Source organism: Mesocricetus auratus, unplaced genomic scaffold (genome assembly GCF_017639785.1).
Source record: "Mesocricetus auratus isolate SY011 unplaced genomic scaffold, BCM_Maur_2.0 Super-Scaffold_100006, whole genome shotgun sequence".
In the NCBI taxonomy this organism is placed as follows: domain Eukaryota; kingdom Metazoa; phylum Chordata; class Mammalia; order Rodentia; family Cricetidae; genus Mesocricetus; species Mesocricetus auratus.
The window spans coordinates 53,377,736-53,403,346 of NW_024429190.1; the positions used below are offsets into that span (position 1 = coordinate 53,377,736).

General features: G+C 49.6%; 1 protein-coding gene across 5 annotated transcripts in view; it reads left to right on the forward strand.

Annotated features, from left to right (window-relative positions):
• The first annotated feature begins 20,245 nt into the window (after window positions 1–20,245).
• Window positions 20,246–25,611, forward strand: part of Pdgfra (platelet derived growth factor receptor alpha) — a 46,262-nt gene continuing 40,896 nt past the window's right edge. The window contains exon 1 of one of the 5 annotated variants that reach the window (XM_005080777.4): window positions 20,246–20,461. Coding sequence is in view for 1 of the 5 variants with exons in the window: in XM_040747206.1 (XP_040603140.1) it covers window positions 21,916–22,200 (285 nt within the window). In the remaining 4 variants the exon portion in view is untranslated. Of the gene's footprint in view, window positions 20,462–21,522; window positions 21,627–21,915; window positions 22,201–23,101; window positions 23,295–23,727; window positions 24,216–25,611 lie in introns of those variants that run through there. The other 4 variants (XM_013121045.3, XM_040747206.1, XM_013121043.3 and 1 more) reach the window with 4 other exon arrangements.

Genomic DNA, 25,611 nt, shown 5'->3' on the forward strand with positions numbered 1-25,611 from the left:
AGAATGTGAGCTTAGAGTCTGACTTATTTTTTCTAGAAATTCATTTCAGCTCGTCTCTGCTGGGATCTTGGCTGATGCGTGTCTGCTGGGGTTGACTGGATTATTTAATTGCTGTTTTCTGTCTCTAACTGCTGTGATTATGACTCAAGTAGTGGATACATCTCGGGTGCTACATAAATAATAATTATTTTAATTACGGCCAAACCTGTGTGATATAAGCTAACAACATAGCCCATGGCATTTGTGTGCGTGCTCTCTCCGGGGTGGTGGAGAAATGGCCCATTGTGAAGGTTCAAAGGAGTCTCCCCTCCATGCTCACAGTAATTTTAGAATTATAACACCAAAAAACACAATGCCACAGTAATCACCGCAAGTTTGCTGAAAGCAATGTCTTCATAATAGTCCATGACCCAAGGGTGCTGTGCTCAGACAATGTAAGCACTTCATTTCATTGAACGGCTTTCTTTTTAGTGCTGTGAAAAATAGATGTGTGGCCCTTTTTTCAGGTCTCTTGTAAAAGCATGAGAGTTCTTTGTAGCTTGGTTGAGGCAAGGTACACTGGTGAGTACCTGGTATTTAGCTGTATTAGATATCACCATCGACAGCCGCTTATATCTAAGTAAACACTTGATGGACATGATGTTCTCCAAACAACTTTTATTTATTTATTTATTTTTTTTTGGTTTTTCGAGACAGGGTTTCTCTGTGGCTTTGGAGGCTGTCCTGGAACTCACTTTGTAGACCAGGATGGCCTCGAACTCACAGAGATCCTCCTGCCTCTACCTCCCGAGTGCTGGGATTAAAGGCGTGCACCACCAATGCCCGGCTTCCAAACAACTTTTTGTTGTTGTTTTTCCAGACAGTTTCTCTGTGTAGCCCTGGCTGTCCTGGAACTCGTTATGTAGACCAGGCTGTCCTCAAACTCAGAGATCCATCTGCCTCTGCCTACTAAAGGTATGTGCTGTCAATGACAATGACGATGCCCAGTATCTCCAAGCAATCTTTAACTTAAATTTAATTTTATTTTTTCAGGCATGTCTCATATAGCCCAAGATACTCTCCAACTTGGTTTTTTTGTTTTTTGTTTTTTTTTGGTTTTTCGAGACAGGGATTCTCTGTGCCTTTGGAGGCTGTCCTGGAACTCGCTTGGTAGTCCAGGCTGGTCTCGAACTTACAGAGATCCGTCTGCTTCTGCCTCCCGAGTGCTGGGATTAAAGGCGTGTGCCACCACCGCCTGGCTGATACTCTCCAACTTGATACATAGTAAAGTTCAAGACATATTGACACATGCCTTGAACTCCTGACTCTCATTGCTTCCACGTCTCAAGTATTAGGTTTACAGGCATGTATACTTCTTAGATAACCCCATAAGAGTCACACAGCAACTGGTATACCTTATGAACTCAGCAGATGTATATAGAAAGACATCGGAGGGTCACGTCAGACGCAGGGTGTGGGCAGAGAAGGGTTGGAGCCCATCTATAGAGCATGAAGATGAATAGGGCAGGTGCTGACAGGTTGCCAAAGGACAGAATTCCCATAGTTTACTCTCAATGTGTTCTTGTTTGCTTTCTTCCTTTGTTTTTTGTTTTGTTTTGTTTTTGTTTTTGTTTTTTTGGTGTTTTTCGAGACAGGGTTTCTCTGTGTAGTTTTGGAGGCTGTCCTGGCACTTGCTCTGTAGACCAGGCTGGCCTCAAACTCACAGAGATCCGCCTGCCTCTGCCTCCCGAGTGCTGGGACTAAAGGTGTGCGCCACCAACGCCCGGCCGTGGCTGTTCTTGGCAGCAAGCACCAGGCTGTTCTTGGCAGCAAGCACCTTCGTGGGATGACTCCTTTCACTGGCCCAGCTTTCTGACTTTTTAGAGACAAGGTTTCAGGTGATCCAATACAACTTTGAACTATGTAGCCAAGGGTGACCTTGATACCTCACCCTCCTGCCTCTTCTCCCTGGGTTATAGCTATCTGCTACCATCTGTTATTGACTTTGCTTTTCATGTTAGAACCAGACAACATTTTATTTCACAAAGTAGTTTCCAAGGAGCCAAGTAGAGGAAGCTGGTATTGTAGATACAGGAAGGCGGAGGCGTGCAGAAATAACACAAAAAGTAGATCTGTAGCCTGAAAGTCACTCTCCTTAAGACACGGACTGCAAGAGAGGCACCAGAAGGGTAACTAATTGGTTAAAGCAGTGGTTCTCAACCTTCCCAATGCTTCGACCCTTTAATACAGTTCCTCACGTGGTGGTGACCCCCAGCCCTAAGATTATCTTATTGCTACTTCATAACTGTAATTTTGCCACTGTTGTGAATTGTAATGTAAATAACTGTGCTTTCTTAGGCCCCCCCTGTGAAAGGGTCAGTTGACTTCAAAGGGGTCAAGTCCCACAGGTTGAGAACCACCGGGTCAAAGTCAAATTACCTTTTTTTGGTTTTGTTTTTGTTTTGTTTTGTTTTGTTTTTCCAGACAGGGTTTCTCTGTGGCTTTGGAGGCTGTCCTGGAACTTGCTTGGTAGTCCAGCCCGGCCTCGAACTCACAGAGATCCGCCTGCCTCTGCCTCCCGAGTGCTGGGATTAAAGGCGTGCGCCACCAACGCCCGGCGTCAAATTACCTTTTTATAATGAGTAAAGTAGAAAGAATATCATTATCCATATGGTTTGAACTGATCCCTTTGGGAAATTTGACTGTAATCTCTCTAGTCCTGATTTCTTAAAATGTTCACATTTAGTTTCAATTTGGTGTTGGAACCTTACCACAAATGATGATGATGACCATGATGGGTGGTGATGACCAAGGATGTGATGATCATTCTGGGGATTGGACTCAGGATCGATTCGTGCTGGGCAAGTACTGTACCATATATATATGCATATATATATAGTGTATATATATTATGTATATGTACATATTTGGGGGTTTCAAGACAGGGTTTCTTTGTGGTTTTGGAGGCTGTCCTAGAACTCACTCTGTAGACCAGGCTGGCCTCAAACTCACAGAGATCCACCTGCCTCTGCCTCCTGAGTGCTGGGATTAAAGACACCACCGCCCCTGCTATATGTCTATATATTTAAGGTAGAGTTTCTCTATATCTAAACTTGAAACCCCTTCTCTGTTTTCACAGTGCCAGGGTTCAGGTATGTGCCACCATCCCTGATCCTCTATTTTAAGTCCTAGGGGCCTCTTTGGAAACAATCACCTCCTGGAGTTTTTAGGGAGATAAACAAGGCGACTCCCGTGGTAGATCTCCAGCTAAGCCTAGCTGTGGCTTGTGCGCTGCTGTGCTTACTCATATGATGTTGGCTTCCTGCAGAGGGTGACAGCATGGACAGGTGAGTCACGAAGGACTCAAGCAGTGTGCGAAAGATGGATTCCGGCCTCCACTATCTGACCCAGAGCCAACCCTCTTGGCAGCCACACTGTTCCCTGATGGCTTTGCACAGACAAAAACCTTGAAAGGGGTAAGAAACCTGCTGTGGCAGTTTCCAGCCAGGAGGGTAGTGACTCTGAGGAACCGCATAGAGCTGAATTGTGAAGGCTTGACTTAAAAAACCAAAAAAGTCAAGTCAGGAAGACCAGCTTCCTGGAGGCCTTGCCCTGTCCCCCGATTCCTGCCAGACTTGAGCTAAATGCTGCTCTGGGCTCCTTCCTGGGAGATAGTTGGCCTCAGTTGCAGCCCTTAGGAAGGGCTACACCTCTGCCTTCTTTTTTTTTTTTTTTGTTTTGTTTTGTTTTGTTTTGTTGAGACAGGGTTTCTTTGTATTGTTTTGGAGCCTGTCCTATAACTTGCTCAGTAGACCAGGCTGGCCTCGAACTCACAGAGCTCCACCTGCCTCTGCCTGCCCGGTGCTGGGATTAAAGGTGTAGCTCACTTCTGCCTTCTTATCCACGTCTTTGTTAGATATAAACCTTTTTTTTTTTCATGATGGTGCATAATTGTGGTTCTAACATTCCTAAGTCTAGAGCAGGAGACCACCCTGGCCCTAGAGAGACTCTGTTTAAAACAACAAAAGAACAAACAAACAAACGAAAAACCCCAACCAAAAACCAAAACAAAACAAAAAACAAAGGCAACAACAGCACAAACAAGAAAAACAGGCTGAGCCAGGCGCTAGTGGTGCCAGCCTTTAATCCCAGCACCCGGCAGGCAGAGGCAGGTGGATCTCTGTGAGTTCAAGGCCAGTCTGGTCTACAGAATAAGTTCCAGGACAGGCCCCAAAGTTACAGAGAAACTCTGTCTTGAAAAACAAAAACAAACAAATAAAAACCGACTGGGACTGTGGTGGCATAATTAAGGCCCTAGGTTCAATCTCCAATACAAACAAACAGCCCTAACCAAAAGAAAATAAAAATGTACTTAAGCCAGGCCCACTGGTCACACAGGAAATTTCATCACTCAGAAGGTAGAGGCAGGAGGATTTCCACAAATTCAAGGCCAGTGGGCCACAGATGAGATTCTGTTTCAAACAAGCAATTTAAATATGCATTGGAATTTTTTTAAAATTGAGACAGGGTCTTTCTGTATAGTCTAGGTTGGCTTGGAGCTTAATAAATAGACCTGGCTGGTCTTTTGTTTGTTTGGTTTTTGGTTTTTTTTTCCTAGACAAGGTTTCTCTGTAGCTTTGGAGGCTGTCCTGGAACTCACCCTATAGACCAGGATGGCCTCGAACTCACAGAGATCTGCCTGCCTTTGCCTCCTGAGTGCTGGGATCAAAGGCATGCGCCACCAATGCCTGGCAACCTGGCTGGTCTTAACCTTAGAAGATCCTTTCTTTCTCTCTCTCTGAATTGATGTGCCATATTTATTCTGTGTTACTCTCCTCATTAAGATGCATTTCGGGTTTCCTTCCTTTGTAACTTCCTCCCTCCCTCCCTCCCTTCCTTGGTTCTCTTTTTCTCCCACCGAAGTTTCCCCTCCCTCCCCCAGAGGATTCTCTCACCTCTGCCCCCCTGAACTGGGGCTTCAGGCAGGGCTACTGTCTCTGTTTTTTTTTTTTTTTTTTTTTTTTGTTTTGTTTTGTTTTACACTAGACAGGGTTTCTCTGTATTGTTTTGGACGCTGTGGGTCCAGCCCGGCCTCGAACTCACAGAGATCCACCTGCCTCTGCCTCCCGAGTGCTGGGATTAAAGACATACTGTCTCTGTTTTATTTCCCTTCTTTGAGAACAGAGACCATCCTGGACGGCTTCATGCCCAAGCATCCAGACTACCCCTAAGTTCACTGATAGGACTTTGCACAAATGAACATTTTTCTGAAGTCAGATATTTTATACAAGAAAATGATTACATTCAGTTTAAAATACCTGTTGCCCTGCCAAAATGCATGCTTCTATAGTGCTAAGGTATGTTGCACCTGTGGCTCATGATTTGAAACATGCTTTTGTGGCTAACTCAGGAGGATGCCTGGATCCAGAAGAAATCTCGTAAAGGTATACACTGGGGAAGGAACGCACTCAGCTGAGTGAGAGTGACAGCGGCATTTGAAGTGAAGATGATGATGAATCCTGCTCCTCCAGGCTTGATTTTACTCACACACAGGGGATACCTGGCCTGTTAGCCTGGTAGGAAGCCTTCAGCCCAGCTTTCAGGTGGCTCCAGTTTGAATGGTCAGACAACAAAGGCTTCTGATAGTTAAGAAAAGTACAAAATGGCCTGTGTGTGATGACGAGCGTGTTCTCAAAAATCTCAGCCCCAGAGTGGCGCAGCACACCTTTAGTCCCAGCACTTGAGAGGCAGAGACAGGAGGATCTCTGTGAGTTCGAGGCCACCCTGGTCTATATAGAGAGTTCCAGGACAGCCAGGGCTACATCGTGAGACCCTGTCTTAAAGAACAAAGCAAGCAAATAAATCTCGAGAACACCATTCTTCATGTGTCAGCATCTCACTTTGACTGAAGTCTTAGGACAATTGTGGAACCTTCTCCCATTGGAAGTTATTGGCTATAGTGGCATCCAGTCAGTTGCTGTGAAAAGCCTACACAGCTCCAGAACTCATCTGAGGAAAAGGGCTTTCTTCTTGGGCAATATTAGGGACTTCCCAAGGAAATGGAGCGCTAGAGCTCCCTATGTAAACCAGGCTGGCCTTGAACTCACAAAGATCTGCCGGCCTCTGCGGGCACCATTTCTATTTGCTTATTCTTAAGACTTTGTTTCCTGGGGCTGGAGAGATGGCTTCGAGGTTAGAGCCTGTGCTGCTCTTGCAGAGGTCTGGGTTCAGTTCCCAGAATCCAATGTGGCTGCTCAAAACCATCTGGAACTCCTGTTGCACGGAATCTGACATTCTATTCTGGCTTCCAGGGACACCAAGAACACACATGGTACACACACACACAGAGAGAGAGAGAGAGAGAGAGAGAGAGAGAGAGAGAGAGAGAGAGAGAGAGAGAAATATTCATACCCATAAAATAAAAAAAAATATTTCTTAAGGACTCATTTTTCTCCAGGTGGGCATGGTGACAAAGCCTAAAGGTCCCAGCATTCCAGAGATGGAGGTGTTAGGATTGTGAATTGTGACTGCGCTACACAGGGAGGACCCTGTCTTAAAAAAAAGGAAAAGGAAGGCCTGGGAACTGTTGTAACAAATGCTCTCTCTCTCTCTCTCTCTCTCTCTCTCTCTCTCTCTCTCTCTCTCTCTCTCTCTCTCTCTCTCCACTTTCTAGCCCCAGGTAATAAACTTCAGGGGAGATGGAGAAAATGAAAAGGATTCAGACAGAATGCCCAGAGCACTGCTGTCCTAAAATCAGCTCCCTGAAAGGGCAAATGTGTGGCCCTTGGAGGTCTGTCTGTCCTTGCAGGGTCCCATGGCCTCTTCCCGCCTCTCCACTCTCAGCACTGGAGTTAACAGGGGGGCTCACTGGCACACGACAGCAGCCTGATGCTTGTGCTCTTTTCTCTTGGTCAGAAAGTGGAAAATTCCCATCTCTCCCTCTTCAGTCACAGAGCTTTGTAATGGAAAAGTTTCAGGGTGGTGGTGTGGGGAAAAATGAATGCAAAACACCAAGCAGGGAACACAAAAGGGAAGGGTAAAATACAATGATCGAAAGGGCTCGGGATGCAGCTACGTTGACAGAGCACTTGCCTAACACACAGGAAGACCTCAGTTCGAACCCCAGGGATGCATGTGTGCTACAAACCTATAACCCAGCACTTAGGAGATGAGACAGGAGAATAAGTAATTCAAAGACTAGTGGGTCCCAGGACAGCCTAGGTTATATGGGATCGTTTTTTGTTGTTGTTGGGTCTTTTGTTTTTGTTTTGTTTTGTTTTGTTTTTTGAGATGGGGTTTCTCTGTGTAGCCCTGGCCACACTGGAAGTTGGACTCGAACTTCTGCCTTTGCCTCCCAAGGGCTGGGATTAAAGTTTTGTACTGACATTTCCCAGTTTATGGGATCCTATCTTAAAAAACCAGCTGTGGTGACAATTGACTTTAACCCAATCACTTGGGAGGCCAATGTAGTACCTGGAAGGCAAAGACAGGAGGATTTCTGTGAATTTATGGCCTACCTGGTCTATGTAGTAACACCCAGGCCATCTGGGGCTACAAAGTAAAGGCAAAAATAGGATGCCACTGTTTTGGACAAAGCTTTTAGACTAGGAAAAAACATCAAAATGGAGTCACTCACATTAACGTTTTCAGCTATCAAGGAGAAACTAGGCGTCTTTCTGAGATTCACGATAAGGCAGAATTTCCCAAACAGGGGCTTTGAATGAAGCCCCCCTTTGATGTGCACACAGAAGAAGCAACCTGAAATAACATGGTGGTAGTTAATCAGGTATTTCCCATTGTTCTCTTCTTGTCCCTATCTTATCAGGAAAGTGACTTTGAAACGACCGATTTTCTTTTCTTTAAAACTTTTGCTTTCTCCAAGCCTGACTGTCTATAAAATCGGCTCCCTGCTGTAACTCTTAGAACGCATACACTGTTTTCAGACCTGAGAGTTGCTTGGTTGAACAATGGAAAGGAAGGCTAATTAGGATCATGGAATTAATTTAATGTGGTGTTCCGTTTGACAAATGTTTTGAGTTGTCTAGGTTCTGATCCAACAGTAGGAAACTGAGACGGTGATGGTAGATTTCCAGAGTGCAGCCACAGGAATCCAAGGCAGGGATGGAGAGGGTGCCAGGGACTGTATCTGGTAGCTTTGATAGCCTGTGACAATAATTCTAGCACTAACCTGATTGTATGATCATAGGGTGGGCCAGGGTACTGGTGGGCACGGGGCTGTGGCATCTGAAGTTTAGCGGGATTTCCCACGGTGTGGTGGAATGGCCATTATCTGGACAAGGCATAGGAGGACTTGAAACAGGACTCTGGAGCCCCAAAGGGGGGAAAAGAACAGGCAATGTCAAGACTCAGGAAGTGAGACAGAATGTGTACGGAGGGGACTGTGGCACGGATCCTGGGAGATGGGCCAGGCAAGGGGCCTTGGGATTTGGCGGCAATGACTTACAAATACAGACGTGACAAGGAACAGGGTGAATGAGGTTAGCTGACTTCTTTGACCCAGGGAGAGCCTACATTCCCCTTCCAGAAAAGTCCTCATTGTTCAGGCCAACAGTGACCCATCTGTCCCATTAGTCTGTATAATATGGTTGACCCCCTCAGCCCTCAGGGTCTTACTGTGTAGCCCAGGTTTGCCTCGGATTCCTCTGAGTACTGGGATTCCAGGAAAGTGTTTCCACAGGCTCCTCCTTCCTTTCTCTTCTTTCTTTGCTGGTTTCGTGTAGCCCAGGCTGGCCCCAAACTCTCGAGATCCTCCTGTCTCATCATAGTCTCTCAACTGTTGTGAGAACAGTATATGATACCAGAGTTGGCTGGAAATGCTTCCTTCCTTCCTTCCTTCTTCTTTCCTCCCTTCCATCCTCCTTCCTCCCTTTATTGCTTTTTTTGTTGTTTTGTTGTTTTTTTTTGAGATGGGGTTTCTTTGACTGTCCTGGACTCCCTCTGTGGACAAGCTGGCCTGGAACTTACCCACAGAGATCTGCCTGCCTCTGCCTCCCGAGTGCTGAGATTTAGGGCATATGCTACTACTGCATGGCACATAATAGTTAGTTTCTTAACAACTGGATTTTAAACTTCTGGGAAATAGCTTTGTACTCCTTGTTATCAGTATGTTTCTGGTCAGCTTAGCACTCAGCTTTAGACACAGTAGCTCGTGAGTGTATCTTTTTAGTGACATTTACACAGTAAGAAACTTAACACTGGGCATAGGTACAAGCCCAGTGTAGGGGAGAAAAGGCATATTTCAGTTCTGACATCCCTGATGATGTTCCAGTTGCCCACAGAAGCCATTTCCAAAGGTAAAACGTGTGTCAATGCCTTGGGGAGACCCCACTGATGAAGGAAAGAAGGCGACACTGGAGCAGGAAGGATCCTAGTCCCCATTGCTGGATAGGGTTAGCGGTGTCAGTAACCCTCTTCGTCCTTCTGTGGCCAAGCCCATTGGATAAGTGAGCACGGTGGGCAGGGCTGTGGGATCAGAAGACCTGGCAGCAGGGATGTGGGAGATGTGGGGCCTCTGAAACGCAGTAGAAAAACTGACCTGAAGGGAATGAATGACCCCACTCACTGTCATCTGTCTGGAAATCATCAGAAACGTAGAATTTAGAAGTCCAGGAAGCATCAGTATGACTGAGACATTTGATTTTCATCCAGACTTGGACTAATACATAGACCTAGGTGGTGTTCATCCCCTAGAAAGGGTATATGATTTTACATGGGACCCAAGGATGAGAGGATACCCAGGAGCATCTGAGTGAAGTTTGAAATGCTTGGGGAAGGTCCATATGCTTTATTGATTTATTTATTTGTTTATTTAGGTTCAGGCGGTCTGTTCCAGTGCTTGCTGAAGAAATGCTCTATATGGAAGCCATTGTTCTGCCCTGTGCATTTTAAAGTCATCTTGGTATCTCTTTGCTCCAAGACTGAACAGCCATCAGACAAGCTCTTCCTCAGTCCCCCAGGTGGGGCAAGGCAGGCTGCTCTGAAGTCTCCAATTCTACTTTCTCTGGCTTTATTGGTGGCTTTAGGATAAGCAAACAGTAGTCAGGCAGATAAGATAACATTCCAGTGGGAGCCTGAAGTTAGGATTATCTTTCACTTGGAACCAAGCAGAACCTCATCTGATGCTGAGGACAAGAATTGAGCACACAAAACAGGGGTGTTGAGGCTTGCTGTAAGGGCCCCTTAGTCTCTGTACTTCCAGCCACCACCCCCACCCCCGCTACCACATCCACCCCACCCTTACCACCACCAACACCACCTCCCCCACATCCAGAAATCCTTTTTTTGTTTTGTTTTGAGACAGGGTTTCTCTGTATTGTTTTGGAGACTGTCCTGGAACTCACTCTGTAGACCAGGCTGGCCTTGAACTCACAGAGATCCACCTGCCTCTGCCTCCCAAGTGCTGGGATTAAAGGTGTGTGCCACCAAAGCCTGATGCCTCCAGGAATCTTTAACAGTTATTTTAGTTACTCAATACATTTCATACATGCAATAATGTGTTGTCTCTATCTCAAAGAGAATGGGAATAAATCTCCAATATACTTTTATGCATTTTTATCACTGGAAACCTCCCCCTGCACAGTCATTTAGGGGTAAGGGCAAGGTTTGCAGTCATCACAGTCTTGGCTAAAGCTGACCGGAATAAAATGAGGCATTGGGAGGCAGAAATGGTGACTCATGCCTGTAATCCTAGCACTAGGAGGACCAGGCTGCTGCGAGAATCACCCAGGAATCATGGCTAACCTACAGTGTGAGGCTCTATCTCAAACAAGCACAAAATAAAAACAGCATTAGTCCTGAACTGTCAACTTTGAGCATGAGAAAGTCTTCCGAGAGTAAATGTCTGTAGTAATAAGGCCACCTGTCGAGATACAGATCTTGGGCTGGATCTGCAGCTCAGCTGGGAGAGTACTTGTGTAGTATTGTGAAGCCCTGCATTCAATAGTCAGTACTGTATCCACTAATCTAGTTAGATAAGTTGCTTTGGTTCAGTTGACCTTCAGGCTTCCAAGTGAGCAAAATGGCTAACTCGTGATAATATTAATATCAGTTTTCCACAGTCATCACAGGGAAGAATTTGATAAGGTATAATCTTCCCTAAGGATGCTTGAAATTTTGTTTTGATCTTTAAAATGTTTATTTATTTTGGTCAGGTTCCTATGTCATCTTGGCCGGCCTGGAACTCTCTATGTAGACCAAGCCGGCCCCAGATTCATAGAAGTTGGTATGCCTTTGCCTCTTCAGGGCTGGGATCAAAGACATGTGCCACCATGCCCAGCCCTTAGTAGCGAGCGGGTGTGATCCACGCAAGCTACTACACTGTAAGCAGTGCTTCGGGAGTGGGAGGGCAGCGTGTGGGGGTCTGCTCTCTCCTGCTATCACGTGGGTCCCAGGGACTGAACTCCGATTGTCAGATAGCAAGCGCCTTTACTGGCTGGGCTGTCTCATTCCAGACACTACAGAAGGGGGTGCATGGCTTCTGCTCCCCAGCTCCAGTTTCTGGGACTTAGCTCACATGGTCCCTCTTTAGGAGGGAGCCTTTCTCTGGTCTTTCTTCTCTGGCAAGGATGGCACCATGGGTAGCTATTCCCAGGTAGGTAGCTTTTCCATAGGCAGGCCGAGTAAAGGTCTCTGATCCTGCGACGCTGTGACCATGTATCTTTTCACAGCCAAGGCTGCTGAGCCTTGCAGAGGGAGGCTGGGAAACTGGCTTCACTCTTCCTCCCACCGCCATCACTCAACCTCAAACTCAATGTTCCGAGGATGGATCCAAACTCAGTGTTCCGAGGATGGATCCAAACTCAGTTTCACCTGGTGTAACCTCAGACTTGCTGAGGGCTAGACTCAACTGCGCGGTCTTCCAGGAGTGGCAGGGGAGGCTTAGGCGAGGGCGAGGCTGTGACCTAATTTCTCTCTACAAAATTTGGGAACTCGGGTTGGTTTCAAGCGGCGATTTTGTGGGTTTAGATTCTTAGCTGGCCTCTTGCGCCCTCTACTGGTTTAAAATCGCAACCTTGCAGAACTTGTCAATCAACCGAGTTTTTTTGTTTGTTTGTGTTTCGTTTTTCCTCTCCCTGAATTACCTTAACCGGTTAGCTATCTGCTGTGTAGTGAATTCAGTTCAAAACTATAGTTACAAAGCAATAAAACAATTAACCAAATATATGAGAGACTCGACAAATCTTGTAGGATTGTTGAAAGGTCTTCGGTATCTGGTACGTAGTACAAACGCAATAAAAAGATGCTCTAATCCAAGGTGGTCCCTCTCTCATTGTCAGCCTGTGAAACATTAGCTCACGGAACTGGACGGCAGCATGAAGGGCTCTTATCTTCCCGAGATAGTTCCCCTTTCAAGATGACAGTAAAGCATGGGATTTGGGGGGTTTGTCACCAGTTTAGAGTCTCAGTTTTGCTCAGATTCCATGAGAGCGGACAAATGCTTGGGAGAAAAAATTGTCTCTTGAACAGTGACAGCCCTTAAAAGGGTGTGTTCCATTCACAGCACCACAGTCCACAAACAAAACCAGGAAGTGGTGATGTGGACATTGAAAACCTCTTCAGGACAGAGGTTGCATTGCTGTCTCTACACTGCCTCAAACACACACACTTCTTGTGCAAGCTGCATGCCACGAGTGACTTTAAAATGGCAGCGAATGTAGCGCTGTGTGGGCACTTCCACTGCGTGTCTGGGTAAACACCCAGCCACTGAGTTTGTTCACACCTCAGATGCAGCCTGTAGCCTCGGGGTCTTCTCAAGGCTCTAAACATCACGCGATGGATGATTCCCCTTCAAGGAAGATTCTGTAACTCGCTGAGCTGACTCTGGTGGCCTCAAGCACCTGGTGACCACAGAGCCCTGTTTGCACCTGCTGTTTAATCAGGTTTGTTTTCTGTCTGTCTCCCCTACCCAAAGCAGCTGATTGTTTGTCCATGACAACAGTGTATAGAGTCTAGCACAGTTCTGGGCACAGGAGGTGTTAAATAAACATTTGTCAACTTCTATAGTCCCTTGGGGATAATTGCTGCTGGAGCCAGGCCAAAGGCAAGGGTAATGTCCATTCTCATCCAAAGTGACACCATTACTCAGAAAAGCAGGTGGGCCGGGGCTCTGAAGTAGCCTTTGTGAAGGCTGAGATCCGCACACACGTGGCTAGGGTAGGGTTCGTGCCTCGCCTCAGTGTGGTTCATGAGTGAATGACAGATCATCTCTCAGCCCCGTGGCTCTCCATTTCTCTGTATTTGCTTTGTATTTCTAGGCCTGATGGCAGAGGGCTCAAGGTTCATGGATAGTTGGTAGTAGAACTGTCTGGGGAGGAGTGCTCTCTCACCTCACGCTGTGGAACAAATTCACCTTCAGGCACTTGAAAGTCAAGCAGCACTAGGTGAGGAGCGGAAAGCAGAAGGCCTGGACCTCTGTTTTTTTTTTTTTTCCTTCAAGAAGCCAACCAATCAAGCAACCAAACAGCAAAATGCAAAATCAAAATAAAATAAAAATGATTTATTATTGTCTTACGTACATTCGTGTTTTCCTGCATGTATGTCTGTGTGAGGGCATCAGAACCACCGGATCTGGAGTTACAGGCAGCTGTGAGCTGCCATGTGGGTGCTGGAAATTGAACCCCAGCCCTTTGGAAGACCAGCCAGGGCTCTTAACCAATGAGCCATCTTTGCAGAAACCCTCCCCTTCCTTTTATTTAAAAGAAATGCCTTGTGGTTCTAGAGCAGAAGCAGCTGTTAGGGAGGGCTGCAGCTGTGCACAGAAAGCAGAAGACGGTTCTGGACATGAAGCAGGACAGGGTGTGTGTGCTCCTTGGCTGAGCCTTTAGCACGCAGGGGGTCTGAGTTAGGACCCAGCACTGCATAAACAGCAAACAAATTGTACACCTTTTTGATCCCGGGGTGAATCTGAAGTCCCAACTTCTCTTCTCAGGAGGCCGAAGAAGGGTTGCTTGCGCTGAGGGACCAACCACCTAGCACCCTCCCCCAACCTATGCCCAGAGGAGAGAGAACTAATGTGTAAGTTTGTTATCTCCTCTGCTTTCCTTTGGTGTCACCTACTTTCCACAGATAAAGATGCAGGCACTGTGATGCATGCCTGTGTTCTTAGAGCTTAGGAGGCCTCTGAGGCAGGAGAATCAGAAGTCAGAGGTCAGCCTGGGAAACATATTGAACCTCCTACCCCCCCCAAATAAAAGGAGGAAAGAAAAGAAAAAGAAAACCCAAACCAATAAACAACTCTCCCCACAAACAAAACCAGGAAGTGGTGGGGGACTGGAACAGGGGCAGCAAGCATGAGCTCAATACTGTCAAGCTCTACAAAGTCCTCAGAAAGCACAAGGACAGAGCAGACCCCAGCCCGAGCAGGCTGAGTGGAGATGCCAGGCAGGCTTGCCGGTCTCAGCTTTCCGTCTCCAGTTGTTTTTGTTTGTTTGCTTGTCTTTTTTGTTGTTGTTGTTGTTGGTTTTTCGAGACAGAGTTTCTCTGTATTGTTTTGGAGGCTGTCCTGGGAACTCGCTCTGTAGACCAGGCTGGCTTCGAACTCATAGAGATCCACCTGCCTCTGCCTCCCGAGTCCTGGGATTAAAGGCGTACACGACCAACGCCAGGCTGTTTGCTTGTCTTTTGAGAGAATAAGTGAGTTTGTATGTAGTGTCACGGTGATTTTTATCTTCTGATTTTTATCGTGATTGTACATCGTGGCTGTAAGAGAAAACTCCAGAATAAGTGTCTTAACAAGATGTCATTTGTGTCTGCCACCTTAGGTCTGGATGGGCTTGGGGCTTTGATAGTCAGGGACCTTTCCAATTTATTGTACTACAGAGGACGGTTCTCATTCTCAAGGTGGCCTCACAGACCATACTTTGCAAAGCTTCAGTCACATGCATCACCCACCCCCCCCACACCCCCAGGAAAGTGTGTCCTTTACATCTGATTGGCTGGAACTCTTCTTCAAGACCAAATCTAGCTGGAGGAGAGGCTGTAAAAGGAAGAAACAAGGGAATACACAAACATGTGAATCTTCAGGAACTATTACTGCGAGAGAGAAAAGGGAGCAGGGTTACCAGAGAAAAATATGCAACCTTTGTCCCTGGAATCAGATATCCTTCTTCTAATCCAGAAGTGAGCCTCGCCTCTCTCTCCAGGGGATGGGCGTGGCACACAGAAAGCTAGAACTCAGTAACATCAGGACAAAGATGTAGTTAAACCCTACTGTGGGTCACTGGGTGATCTGAAATCACAGGGACATGGATGTCCATTTAAGAGTAGATGTGAAGGAGACAGGATCTCATTTTCCCAGCCATATAATAGCTAACACATTCATATTTCATAGAATGTCCGGTCTCTCACTGCTCAGTCTGGCTAGGGCTCCAGTCACATTCAAATGACCCCCTTGGTCTGGTCCTGAATATTCAGGAGATAAAGTTTCCTGATTCTTCCTGGATGTCTTCTTAGAAAAAGAAGGGTTTTCCTGGGATTGTTCAAAAATCCTACCCTAGATTTTCTTGTCTTTATTCCTTCTCCAAAGCTTTCATGAATACATCCTGTTTTAAAATGACCTTATCATTTTCCTTCCCAAAGTTGCCCCTGGCTGACCCCTCCCCATCTGAGTAAAATGCACTAGGTGTGACCTAAGCCAGTGAAAGCTGTCCTTTTGACTTCCCTTTCTGAGGGTTCTTACTGCCAGGGGCATTTCCTACTGCTCTGAGGTAGCCTCCCTGAAACACAGCAGAGGCCAGCATTCTTTTTTGATCTGTCTGCCCATTCACCTACCGTCTGCGTCTGTCTATCATCCACTATCTATCCATCCATCTACCATCCATCCATCCATCCATCCATCTATCATCTATCCATCCATCCATCCATCCATCCATCCATCCTTCCATCATCCATCCATCTCCTCCTGTAGACCACACTGTCCTCATACTTGCTTTGCAGTCAGTGATCTTCCTTAGTCTACAGAGTGCTGGATTGCAGATGTACACCCCATTGTGATTTCCAGCCATCCCACGCCTCTTCTGCTGAGCGCTCTAGAGGTTCCTCTGTTCGCTGATTGCTTCTAGAGTAGGTCCCTTTCCACGGAGAAGCCTTGTCCCCCCATCGGTTTGGCCTTCAGCTGATGAGTGTGGGGTGTTCGACTCTAGTTCCAGCAGGCCTCTACAGTTCCGTTCCATCAACCTTAGGAAGGCAGGGCCAGAACCTTCCTACTTGGCAGAGTTGGGGCCGTCTTCTGGCTTGGTAGGACTCCATTGGATGGAGTTAGAGCACATACACTTAGATTTACTTATTTTGGATGCCTCCCCCCACCCCCTTAGGTCCTGTGGGTCATGCAGTGTTACTCCATTCAATGGGTGAGCAATGACTCAGTTCGCTGGTTCTTCACTTCACAGAGCTTTGCCTACCCCAAACTCAAACAAATAAACAAACGACAGAGCACCTCACGGGACTCTGCTACACTCCGGGGACTGGCCGAGGACAAGGCTCTCCCTCTCTTCAGAGGCGGCTGACCTAAGCGGAGCCAGCCCTCCTCCAAGCCACAGCTGTGTGTTAGAAAGCTGGACGGCGGAGGCCCTAATAAAGAGCAGACCTCCCAATCGCCTTCCCTCCCCCACCTCTCGCATGGCTTTTCAAATTAAAAGTTAACTGAAAGCCCAAGGCCCGAGGAAAACGAGAGGGTAGTAGGACCACGGGATCCCTAGAAGGAGGCTGGTACCCTGCAGAAGAGGGGATCAGAAGGCTAGATTCCCCGCGGTCCCGTCCAGCCACAGCTGTTCAGAGAGCAGAGGGGTACACGGCCCGCTTCGGCTGGGCCGCCACAAGATGTGCTCTTGTCCCCAATTAGGGTCAGCACCCGCGGTTGTATTTGGAGACCTAGAGAGAGTGCCCGAGGCCAAGGACCCAGGGAACTGCTTTTCCCGGCTCCCAGGAGATTCTGGGAGGCCCTGCGCAGTTAGGGAGCCAACCCTCACCGCCGAGGTGGGCGACAATCCTCGGAGAGTGGGGGACTAGTTACACCAGCCCTTGGGATTCTTCAGAACACCCATCCTCTTCTAGCAAGAGTGGGGTACCTCTCGGCTGGGGTTGGGGTGGAGCCCTGTTCTGTCTCCCCGCTGGGACTCCACATCTGGTTGCCGCGTCTCCAGCCTGCTCCAGGCTCCCCAGCCCTGGGAGGAACCTCTTCTCGAAGCAGCCAGGAGTTAAAGGGGCAGTCAAAGGCGTTTTCTTTAGCTGTAGACCAAATGCCCCTTTATTTTCAAACAAGAAATCAGATCCCACATTCTGCACTGCCCGTCAACTTGATTTGAAAGAAATTAACACGTTTGTTTAAATGTGAATTTTCACAGGTGACCGCTTGGAAGGCTGTAACTGGTCTTCACCAGAAAGACCCGAATTCTCCAAGGGACTGAGTGCTGGTGTGTAAGGCAGGCGAGCAGTGGGGGAGTCCAAAAGGCACCGCCGCGAGTCGTGGTGATGAGAGCCCCCGGCATTCTGATTCTGATATGTAAGGTAGATTTTGTTTACTGTTAATGACCATTTTGATGTGGTTCTCAAAAGCTCACAAGGCCCTCTCTTGAAGGTTAAATAACAGCCAGCATCCTTTTACACCCTTGTACCCTATTTCTGATCGCCCTCAGAACACGGGGCATAAGACCAAGGTGAGAACGACTGCCTTTCCCATCCGGTTCCCCAAAGTTCCTGGCCTCGCGCGAGCTGACCCAGTGGCTGGAAAAACCTCACTCTTTAACTTCAAGGAAAAAGACCCAAGGAGCCGACAACCACAATCTGAGTGCAAATTGGGATTTTGGTACAGTATCCCAAGCAGAAAGCCATTTCATCAGTCACCGAGTGACCCGGTCCCCTCACGACCCCAGGAAGGGAAGAAAAGACTTTGGCTAGGCAGTGGCTCTTGCCCTATTCGGCTCCGAGACCACCCAGGACCTGGGGCGTCGAGGGAGCAATCTAGAAGGATTTTAGAACAACTTGGCAAGAGCTGGGCTCGCCCCCTCCCCCTGACACCATGGGCTGAGTGACAGGCGCAGACCGGACCTCTGCTACAGCTCCAGAGAGCGGAGGGCGGAAAACGCGATTCAAACTCGCCTATGAGCAGTGGGAGGGCGGGGGCAGGACCTGGTTTAAGAAACCAACCGCTGGAACTCGCAGGCCTCCTGCCCCGAGGTTGCTCCAGACCACTGGTTTATTTTCCTTTCGCAGGGAAGGCAGATGCTTCTCTGGGCCCCTACTCGGCGAGATCTTCGCCCAACCATTTGCTTGCCTGCGCCACCCCCTACTGGGGCGCTATCCCGGGAGTTGGTTCTCCAGGCCTTTAAACCTTAGGGAATGTCACACATGGAAACCTTTAGCAAATGTTTGTTAATGATCATAACAAAGGCATCATTTAAATTAGGCAGGTAATTACTACCAGAAGAGCAACTGGGCTCTCAATACTCATCCGTTTCTCTGCTTTAAACGCCCGAGGAGTTACTGCCCCAGGATACCCAAGCCGGGCGGCCCGCTTTTCGGACTCTTAAAACTGTTCTGAAATGAACTGTGAAGTTACCATTTGTGGGTGAAGAACGCAGGGGCCCGGCTTGAGAGAGACCCTGGCGGTGGGACAGAGATGGCAGGGTGTAGGTTGCAAAGGAGCCCCGCCTCTCTCTGCAGAATCCCAGCCTCAGTTTCTGCTCTCCTTGGGTATCTGCTACAAAAACCTAGATCTCGACTTTAACAACAGCTGAACACCCCCCCCCCCCCCCGCTCTCTCTGTGCGTTCAGGAGTCCTCAGCATCCTGTTCATTATCTACAAACATTACGGTATCCTGCTAGCATTCCGAACAAGGGGCTGTTCATACATTTCGCCTTCAATGATTTCCTGAAGGAACATGTGGAAGTAATAGCGAGCGGGGCAGTCACCCGAGCTGAAGACACACCAGAGGCAGGCGTGCAGAAGGGCGGAGGAGAATTGGGGCTCCCAGCCCAGCCCCAGGAATCCTCTTCCTGAGCTCGGCACCCCCACAATCCTGTCCCATTTAGGCACAACACTCAGCATTTCGGGGGGACCTTCTTAGTGATTCGCTTCAGCCCCATGCCCACTCTCCTGGTGAAGGAGGAGGTTACTCAACATTTTGTTGTCCGCCTGGCCACCTTGTCCATTTTTACGTTGATGTGTGAGATGGGGGACGGAGGTTGGGGGAGATAAAGGACTGCTCTCATCTCTTCCACCAAGAGAATTAAAAAATAGAGCACAAGTCGAAGGTCTTCCCTTCCCCCACCCTCTCTGGGAAGTCCCGCTTCGCCCAGGTCTGGTTTCTGGAGTGTTAGCGCCCCCTTTCCCTCGGCAGCAGGATCGCCCCGTCCAGCTGCCTGTCGCCGGGAATCGGGGGGTTCTCGGGTTTGTGGCTCAACCTCCCGAGGAAGCTTTCGTAGGGTATGTTGGCTACTAACCACTCGGATAGGATGGAATTTAGGAGGGTCAAAATACTTCTGCCCTCAAGATGCAGCGGGCGGTCGTGCGGTACTCATGCCTAGCCTGAGCTTTCTCGTATGAAGATAGACGCGAGGACTAGATAACCACGAAGACAAAGGCAGGACCAGATAAGTGGCTGCAAGGGGACAAAGGTCGTTCCTCCGGAGAACAATCCGGAGGTACGCTGAGCAACCGTTATATGCACACCTTCTCACACTCCACTCTTTCAAAAACCCATCATCTTCGTATTAGACGCCACCGTCTCCTAATCCCATTAAAGGATTAGCAGCTACACAGCACTTTCCCTTAAGACCCCCAATTCAAAACGACGCAGCCGCCTTAGGATTTCTCCCCAGAGCCATATTTCTAACTGGGCCCGGAGTATCTACAGAAGGGAAAATTTGCATTCTAGATTTATATTCGTTTTGGAGACTAGCAGCAGTTTTACGTGCATTTTCTGTTCGAGAAGAACACAAAACAATAGCAGCTCAGGAAAATATCCCCCCAGTTGGGGAAGCCAACTCATTTTGGAAATGAGGGCTGTTTGGAGTTTCATGAAACTTCTTTCCCGGCAGAACGTCAACACCTCCCTCTTCAGCCTCCCCCACCCCATCTGGTTTGCTTCTCCCCGCCCCCCAGTTGTTGTTGAAGTCTGGGGGTTGGGACTGGACCCCTTGATTGCATAAGAGCAAGAAGTACAGGAGAGGTCTGGAGCGGGGAGAGATTTAGAGAGCAAAGAGTTGAAGGGAAACTTTTATTTTGAAGAGGCCAAGGGGGGGGGGCTTCATTTCCTGACAGCTATTTACTTTGAGCAAATGATTAGTTTTAGGAGGATGGACTATAACATTGAATCAATTACAAAATGCGGGTTTTGAGCCCATTACTGTTGGAGCTTGAGGGAGAGAAACAAACAGACGAGCTGCAAGAGAGTATTGGAGGCTTGGGGCTTTCTTTTTACTCCGTGTATAGGATTTACCTTGCGAATTGACATAGAAGGAGAAGGTAAGGGAGAGGAAAAAATAACCTTTTCTAAAGGAAGTCCCTAATCATATCTTGGGGTTGGAAGAAGCGAAGTAACTTCAAATTTTGGGCAACGAGAAAAACAAAAACAAAAACAAAGTTGAATCCCAGTTGTGTGTCCAGAAAGTAATTTATTCTGAATAAACTTCTCTGGGATTGGAATAACCATAGAGTTAGTCCAAGGACTAAAAAAAAATTTCCAGACCTTTTTTAAAAGCAATGTTTCCTAACAATCCTATAGCTTTCCAAAGAAATTGTTAGGCTTACATTTTTGAGGTTTTTCTCCAGGGTGGGGGTGGCATTCGTGCGTCCTGGGACGAACACCAAGTAACATTGGGGGTGGAAGCCGCGGTGTTTGGCCTCTTGGCAGTGGGTCCTGGAAGAGGACAGGTTTTTAATGACTATTTTCATTCGTCGCCCGCGGTTTGGCGGGACTGCGCTGTAGCGGGTGGTGTGGCGCGGAGCTGCGGGGGTGGGGGCCGCTAGGAGAGGTGTGGGGGAGAGGGGCGCCGAGTGGGGCGCGGGAAAGGACTAGGAGCACGGGAGGTGTGAAGGGCTCGGCTGGAGGAGGACGGACCTCGGATGCCGGCCGGGTACGCTCGGCGCCAGTAGATCCCTCGTAATTACTGGACGGCGCTGCTGCTAGAGAGAGCTGCGGCCAGACTTGAGCGCGGCGGTGGCGGCGGCGGGACCAGCAGAGGGCCTCGCGGGCGAAGGGTGACGGCTCCCAGGGCTCCGGAGCGTTCAGGCCGAGCCACTTGGGTGCTAGAAGCCGCGGGCGGGATCTGCAGTGCGCTGGGATCGCGCGCCTCTCACCCCGGCGACGCTGGCGGCGGCGCGGACGAACGATCTGGAATAATGACAAACACATTTGGCCGCGAGTGAAGAAGTCGTCCTGGCCTCGCATTCCAGCAACTGGGATTTGAGGAATTTCGAACTGCACTCCGAGGGGCCCTCATTGTGCTCTGTAGTCCCCACCCCCACTCGGCTCGCCTGCGTCTTCGGTGGAGTCTTCCCTGCAGGGCCGGGGGGCCTGGCTGTTGCTTAGTTCTGGCCGCAGGCAGCCTAGAGGCGAGATCTCCGGCTTGGAGCTGATCTTCTCGTGAAGAAGTTAGGGACAACTCTGAAAGGACAGCCGTGGGTGCAGGTAAGCAGAAAGGCGAGAGGCCAACCAGCCTTGTCTCCTGCCCTCGGGTACCGTAGCCTGGGTGCCTCTCCGCCCTGGGATGATGCTTGCCGCCGGAGTGCAACCTCTCCAGTGTCTCCCGCCCCCTTTCTTTGCTTCCATCACTCACTATCCTGCAAGGTTTGGGAGCGGTCTCTGAGCAGCCCTCCCTCCTTCCCCGTTCATCGCGGTGGAAATCAGTTTGCACTGGTGAGATGAATTCCTCCCAAACTCCGGCAGTGCCCGAGAAGCGGGCGGCAGCCGCTTGGCTATGAAACCTCGTCGGTGGGGTCGGCTTTTCTTTCTGCTTGGAAAGGGTGTAGGCCAGTCTACAGAGCAGCAGGACCAAGCCAGAGTTCCGCGGCCAGGTGTGCAGGAGTTGCTGGTGACTTGCCGACAGGCCTCGGCCAGAAAGGAAGTGCTGGCCGGTTGGTCTACTAGGGGTCGGTCTTGCCTCACTGTGCAAGACCCGCGGGCACTGAGCGCTCCCAGCCCCAAGACCCCAGGATGGAAGGAAGTGCCCGGAAGAAGATTGTCACTCGGTCCATCTCCAAGGGTGTGTGTGTGGGGAACCTAAGCTGGGGAGGGGGGCGTGGGTGGCCCTTATTATGTCTGGGCTGCCCAGCGTCGGACGGAGCTACCCAGAAAAACCCCAGGCTGGGCGGTGTGGGAAACGGATTTTTTTTTTTTTTTTGGCTTCGTGGCGGAATTGCTCAATGTTTTGGACTGCCTTGCTTCCCCTGGATGGCTTCGGATCAGACTTAGGCAGCCCTTTGGAGCTGGAGGAGGCCTCTAGTGTAGACCCACACTATGGTCCTCCGCTGCACATCACCAGACAGAACACCCAAAGTTGCAGCAGGAGGCGCGAGGCGGCGGCGGGGGTGGGGGGACGCTCCTCGGAGAGCGAGCGCACTTCTGCCGTCGCACTGGCGGTGGCTTTCACATAACCTCTCTTGTGGTCTGGCTTTCCCGGACCCCGGCTTCCCTTCTCCTTTTCCGCCTCTTCCCTTCCTTACTCCTCTTGATCGGGACTCCTTCCATTCCCCCGCGGGTGCGTGCGTGCGTGAGTGCGTGAGTGTGTGTGTGTGTGTGTGTGTGTGTGTGTGTGTGTGTGTGTGTGTGCTCCTCCAGTTTCTCGCCATGGTCAGTCCCTGCTTCGGAACTCTTGCAGAGTTCCTGTTTTTGGGTTGACTCTAGTACAGCTGGATTTACTTAGTTCGCGGGAGAAAGGGTAGCGAACGTAGCCCAGCTCCGCCACCAACTAGTTCTAGTCTCTGTTCCCTGCTTTTGCTCTAGTCTGGAGACCCGCAGGGATTAGAATCAGAGCCCGGTTTCCTAGTTCTGGGCTCAGGAGCTTCGACTTTTTTTTTTCCCCAGGCGCCCGCTAGACAGAGATGCAGGGGGAGGGGCTTCGGGCTGGGCTTCCAGCTGCAAACGCGTCAGGCGCCGAGGCGGGCGGGATTTCTGCCTCCTGGGGACAGGACCTAGGCTGCGCGCGACCTGGGGACGTCGTGAGCAGCTTTCGGCCCGCGGACCTCGAAGGGTGGGATCCCCTCTGGCCTTCAGTGTGCTGCGTTCAGGTTAAAGGTAGCTGACGGGAAAGTGGCAATTCTAGACGAAGGGTTGACAAGCTGGATAGGTGACCCAAAGGTGAGGCTTAGCGACCGTCGGGCCCCGAAAGTTGGGTTGGCCGCAGGCATCGGCCGTGGGGAGGAGGGGTGGAGGGGCTCTTGTGTGGTGTTACTCGGCGTGCAATGAGTGTACAGAGTCGGGGCAAGCAGCTTTTCCGGACCGCACTCTGATCCCGGCCCTATTGGTGCATGCTTCCCCTCCCCTGTAGTTTAAGGTCTTTTTCTTTTGTTTTAAACTGAAGGGCGAAATGCGAGTTGGGGAGTTAGACGGTAGGAGGGGATAAAGGAAAGCCTCGGACTTGGGGAGTTCCCTCCCCGGCCTTCTACTTCAATTCCCTCCCTCCCGGGAGGAAGAGAAGCTAGAGGCACGAATGGGAGCGGGAGGTGCCCAGAGACAGGGCAACAAAGGGGCAAGGTGGGCACTCAAGACCGAATCCAACAGAGGGTTTGGTCCAGCCTTTGGCGCAGGCGGCTGCGGGCGACGCTGACCCTGGCCTATAGGAGGCGCTGTTGCTCGCCTGTAACCCTAAACCTGGCACTCCCTCCTCCTCCCTGCCCAGCGTCCTCCCAGGTCGCCGTTGAAAACAATGCAGACGTTGAGCATAGGGCCTGGGGCGCGGCGGCCTCCGGAGCCCTGAGCTCGGCGGACTAGGGGCTTGGGATACCGGGGCAGACCCGCGTCGCCTTGTATCTGGTGGCGATCTTGCGGCGGGGGAGCTCGAGGAAGGCAAAAGGAGCCAGGGTGTTCGGTGTGCGCGCGCGCGTGAGTGTGTGCGTGTGTAGTGTAGTGCAGTGTAGTGCAGTGTAGTGCAGTGTAGTGTAGTGCAGTGCAGTGTAGTGTGTGTCGCCTGCCAGCGCGGAACCACCGGGAGAACTAGGCGTGCTGAACGCTGCGCTGTTGGGGACCAGGATCCTGAGCTGTAGGCGGCCGAGCCAGCGGGTAAGATCTGCAAGGCTGCCGCGCCCTCTAGTGGCTCCCACAGAGCGACCCTTGTCCCACCAGCCTAGGACGGTCGGAGCCGTGGTCCCCGGAGCTTTGAGGTGGGAGCCCGGTGCACCAGAGTTTGGGTTCACCTGGGTCGTTCTTGAGTCTCCCTGAGGGCACTGTGTGGACGCAGAGGCGTCGGGTGGACGAGGGTGGGTTGAGGGGTCCGGTTTGATCTGGAAAGTTGGGGCATCACAGTTTAGCAGAAGGTGGGTGGAGGGGATGGGGTGAATTTCGGACCCAGCACTGTCTTGGGCAGTCGCCTGCTTTTGCGTCCAGGCTGGAGCAAGCTCCCCGGCCTGTTGCTGTTTGTTTTATGGCCCTGCGTTACTGAGGACTGGGATTAGTTGTTTCCAAGCAGACAAGCTTCAGGGACCCCGCGGAACTGGGTTTATGAGCAGTGACGATAGGGTACCAGGGAAAGGAATCTTGGCTTCTCTTGGCACGGTCCATGCTTGCACGGGTGGCTAGTTCTGCTAAATCTTTGCGGCCTGGCTTCCACGGCGCGGCTGCCTCTTGGTTCCTCTCTGGGCAACGGTGATAATAATGCTGATGGTGATGCTGACGATTATGCTTGTACCTCACCGAATTCTCCTGGAGTCCCCAAGCAAATTTAGGCAATTTAGACGGCACTTTTGTTATTTCTGCTTCTACGCCTTGGAGTTTAATTGCAAGTCATTATGAAACGTAAAACTACAACCTAAGAGGTTGTAAAAGTTGGGACATTTTACGTCGGAATTGGTTTCAATGGCGCCTGCAGCTCATCGAACGGCAGGATGCTGGTTCTTGAACCAGCACTGCCATCTGCTGTCCTTTCTGGAGAACTGCACATACCTCTGAGCGGGTTTGGCAAACTCCAAATTGGCAGTAGGGAAGTTGCTGTTTTTTTAGTCACTAAAATTTTTAAATTTTATTCGGTGTTTGGGTGTTTTTCCTCTCTCTCTCTCTCTCTCTCTCTCTCTCTCTCTCTCTCTCTCTCTCTCTCTCTCTCTCTCTCTCTCTCTCTCTCTCTCTCTGTGTGTACGTCTGTACATACATATGTAAGTATAGGAACCATGTGCATGCCTGGTGTCTTATGAGACAGAAGAGGGTGTCAGGTTCCTGGATCTGAGCTGCCGTGTGAGTGCTGGGAATTGAACCCAGAACTCTAACCACCGAACTGTCTTTCCAGTCCCTGCCCTGCCTCTTTTGCTCTTGAGAAGCAGGAAGGTGATTTTGCTAATTTTTCTTTCCTATGAATCTGCAACGATTACTGGAAGATCAGATTTTATTTTTCAGACATTTGTGTAGTTTCCAACTTAATTTTTTTTTTGTGTGTGTGTGTGTGTGTGTGTGTGTGTGTATGTGTGTG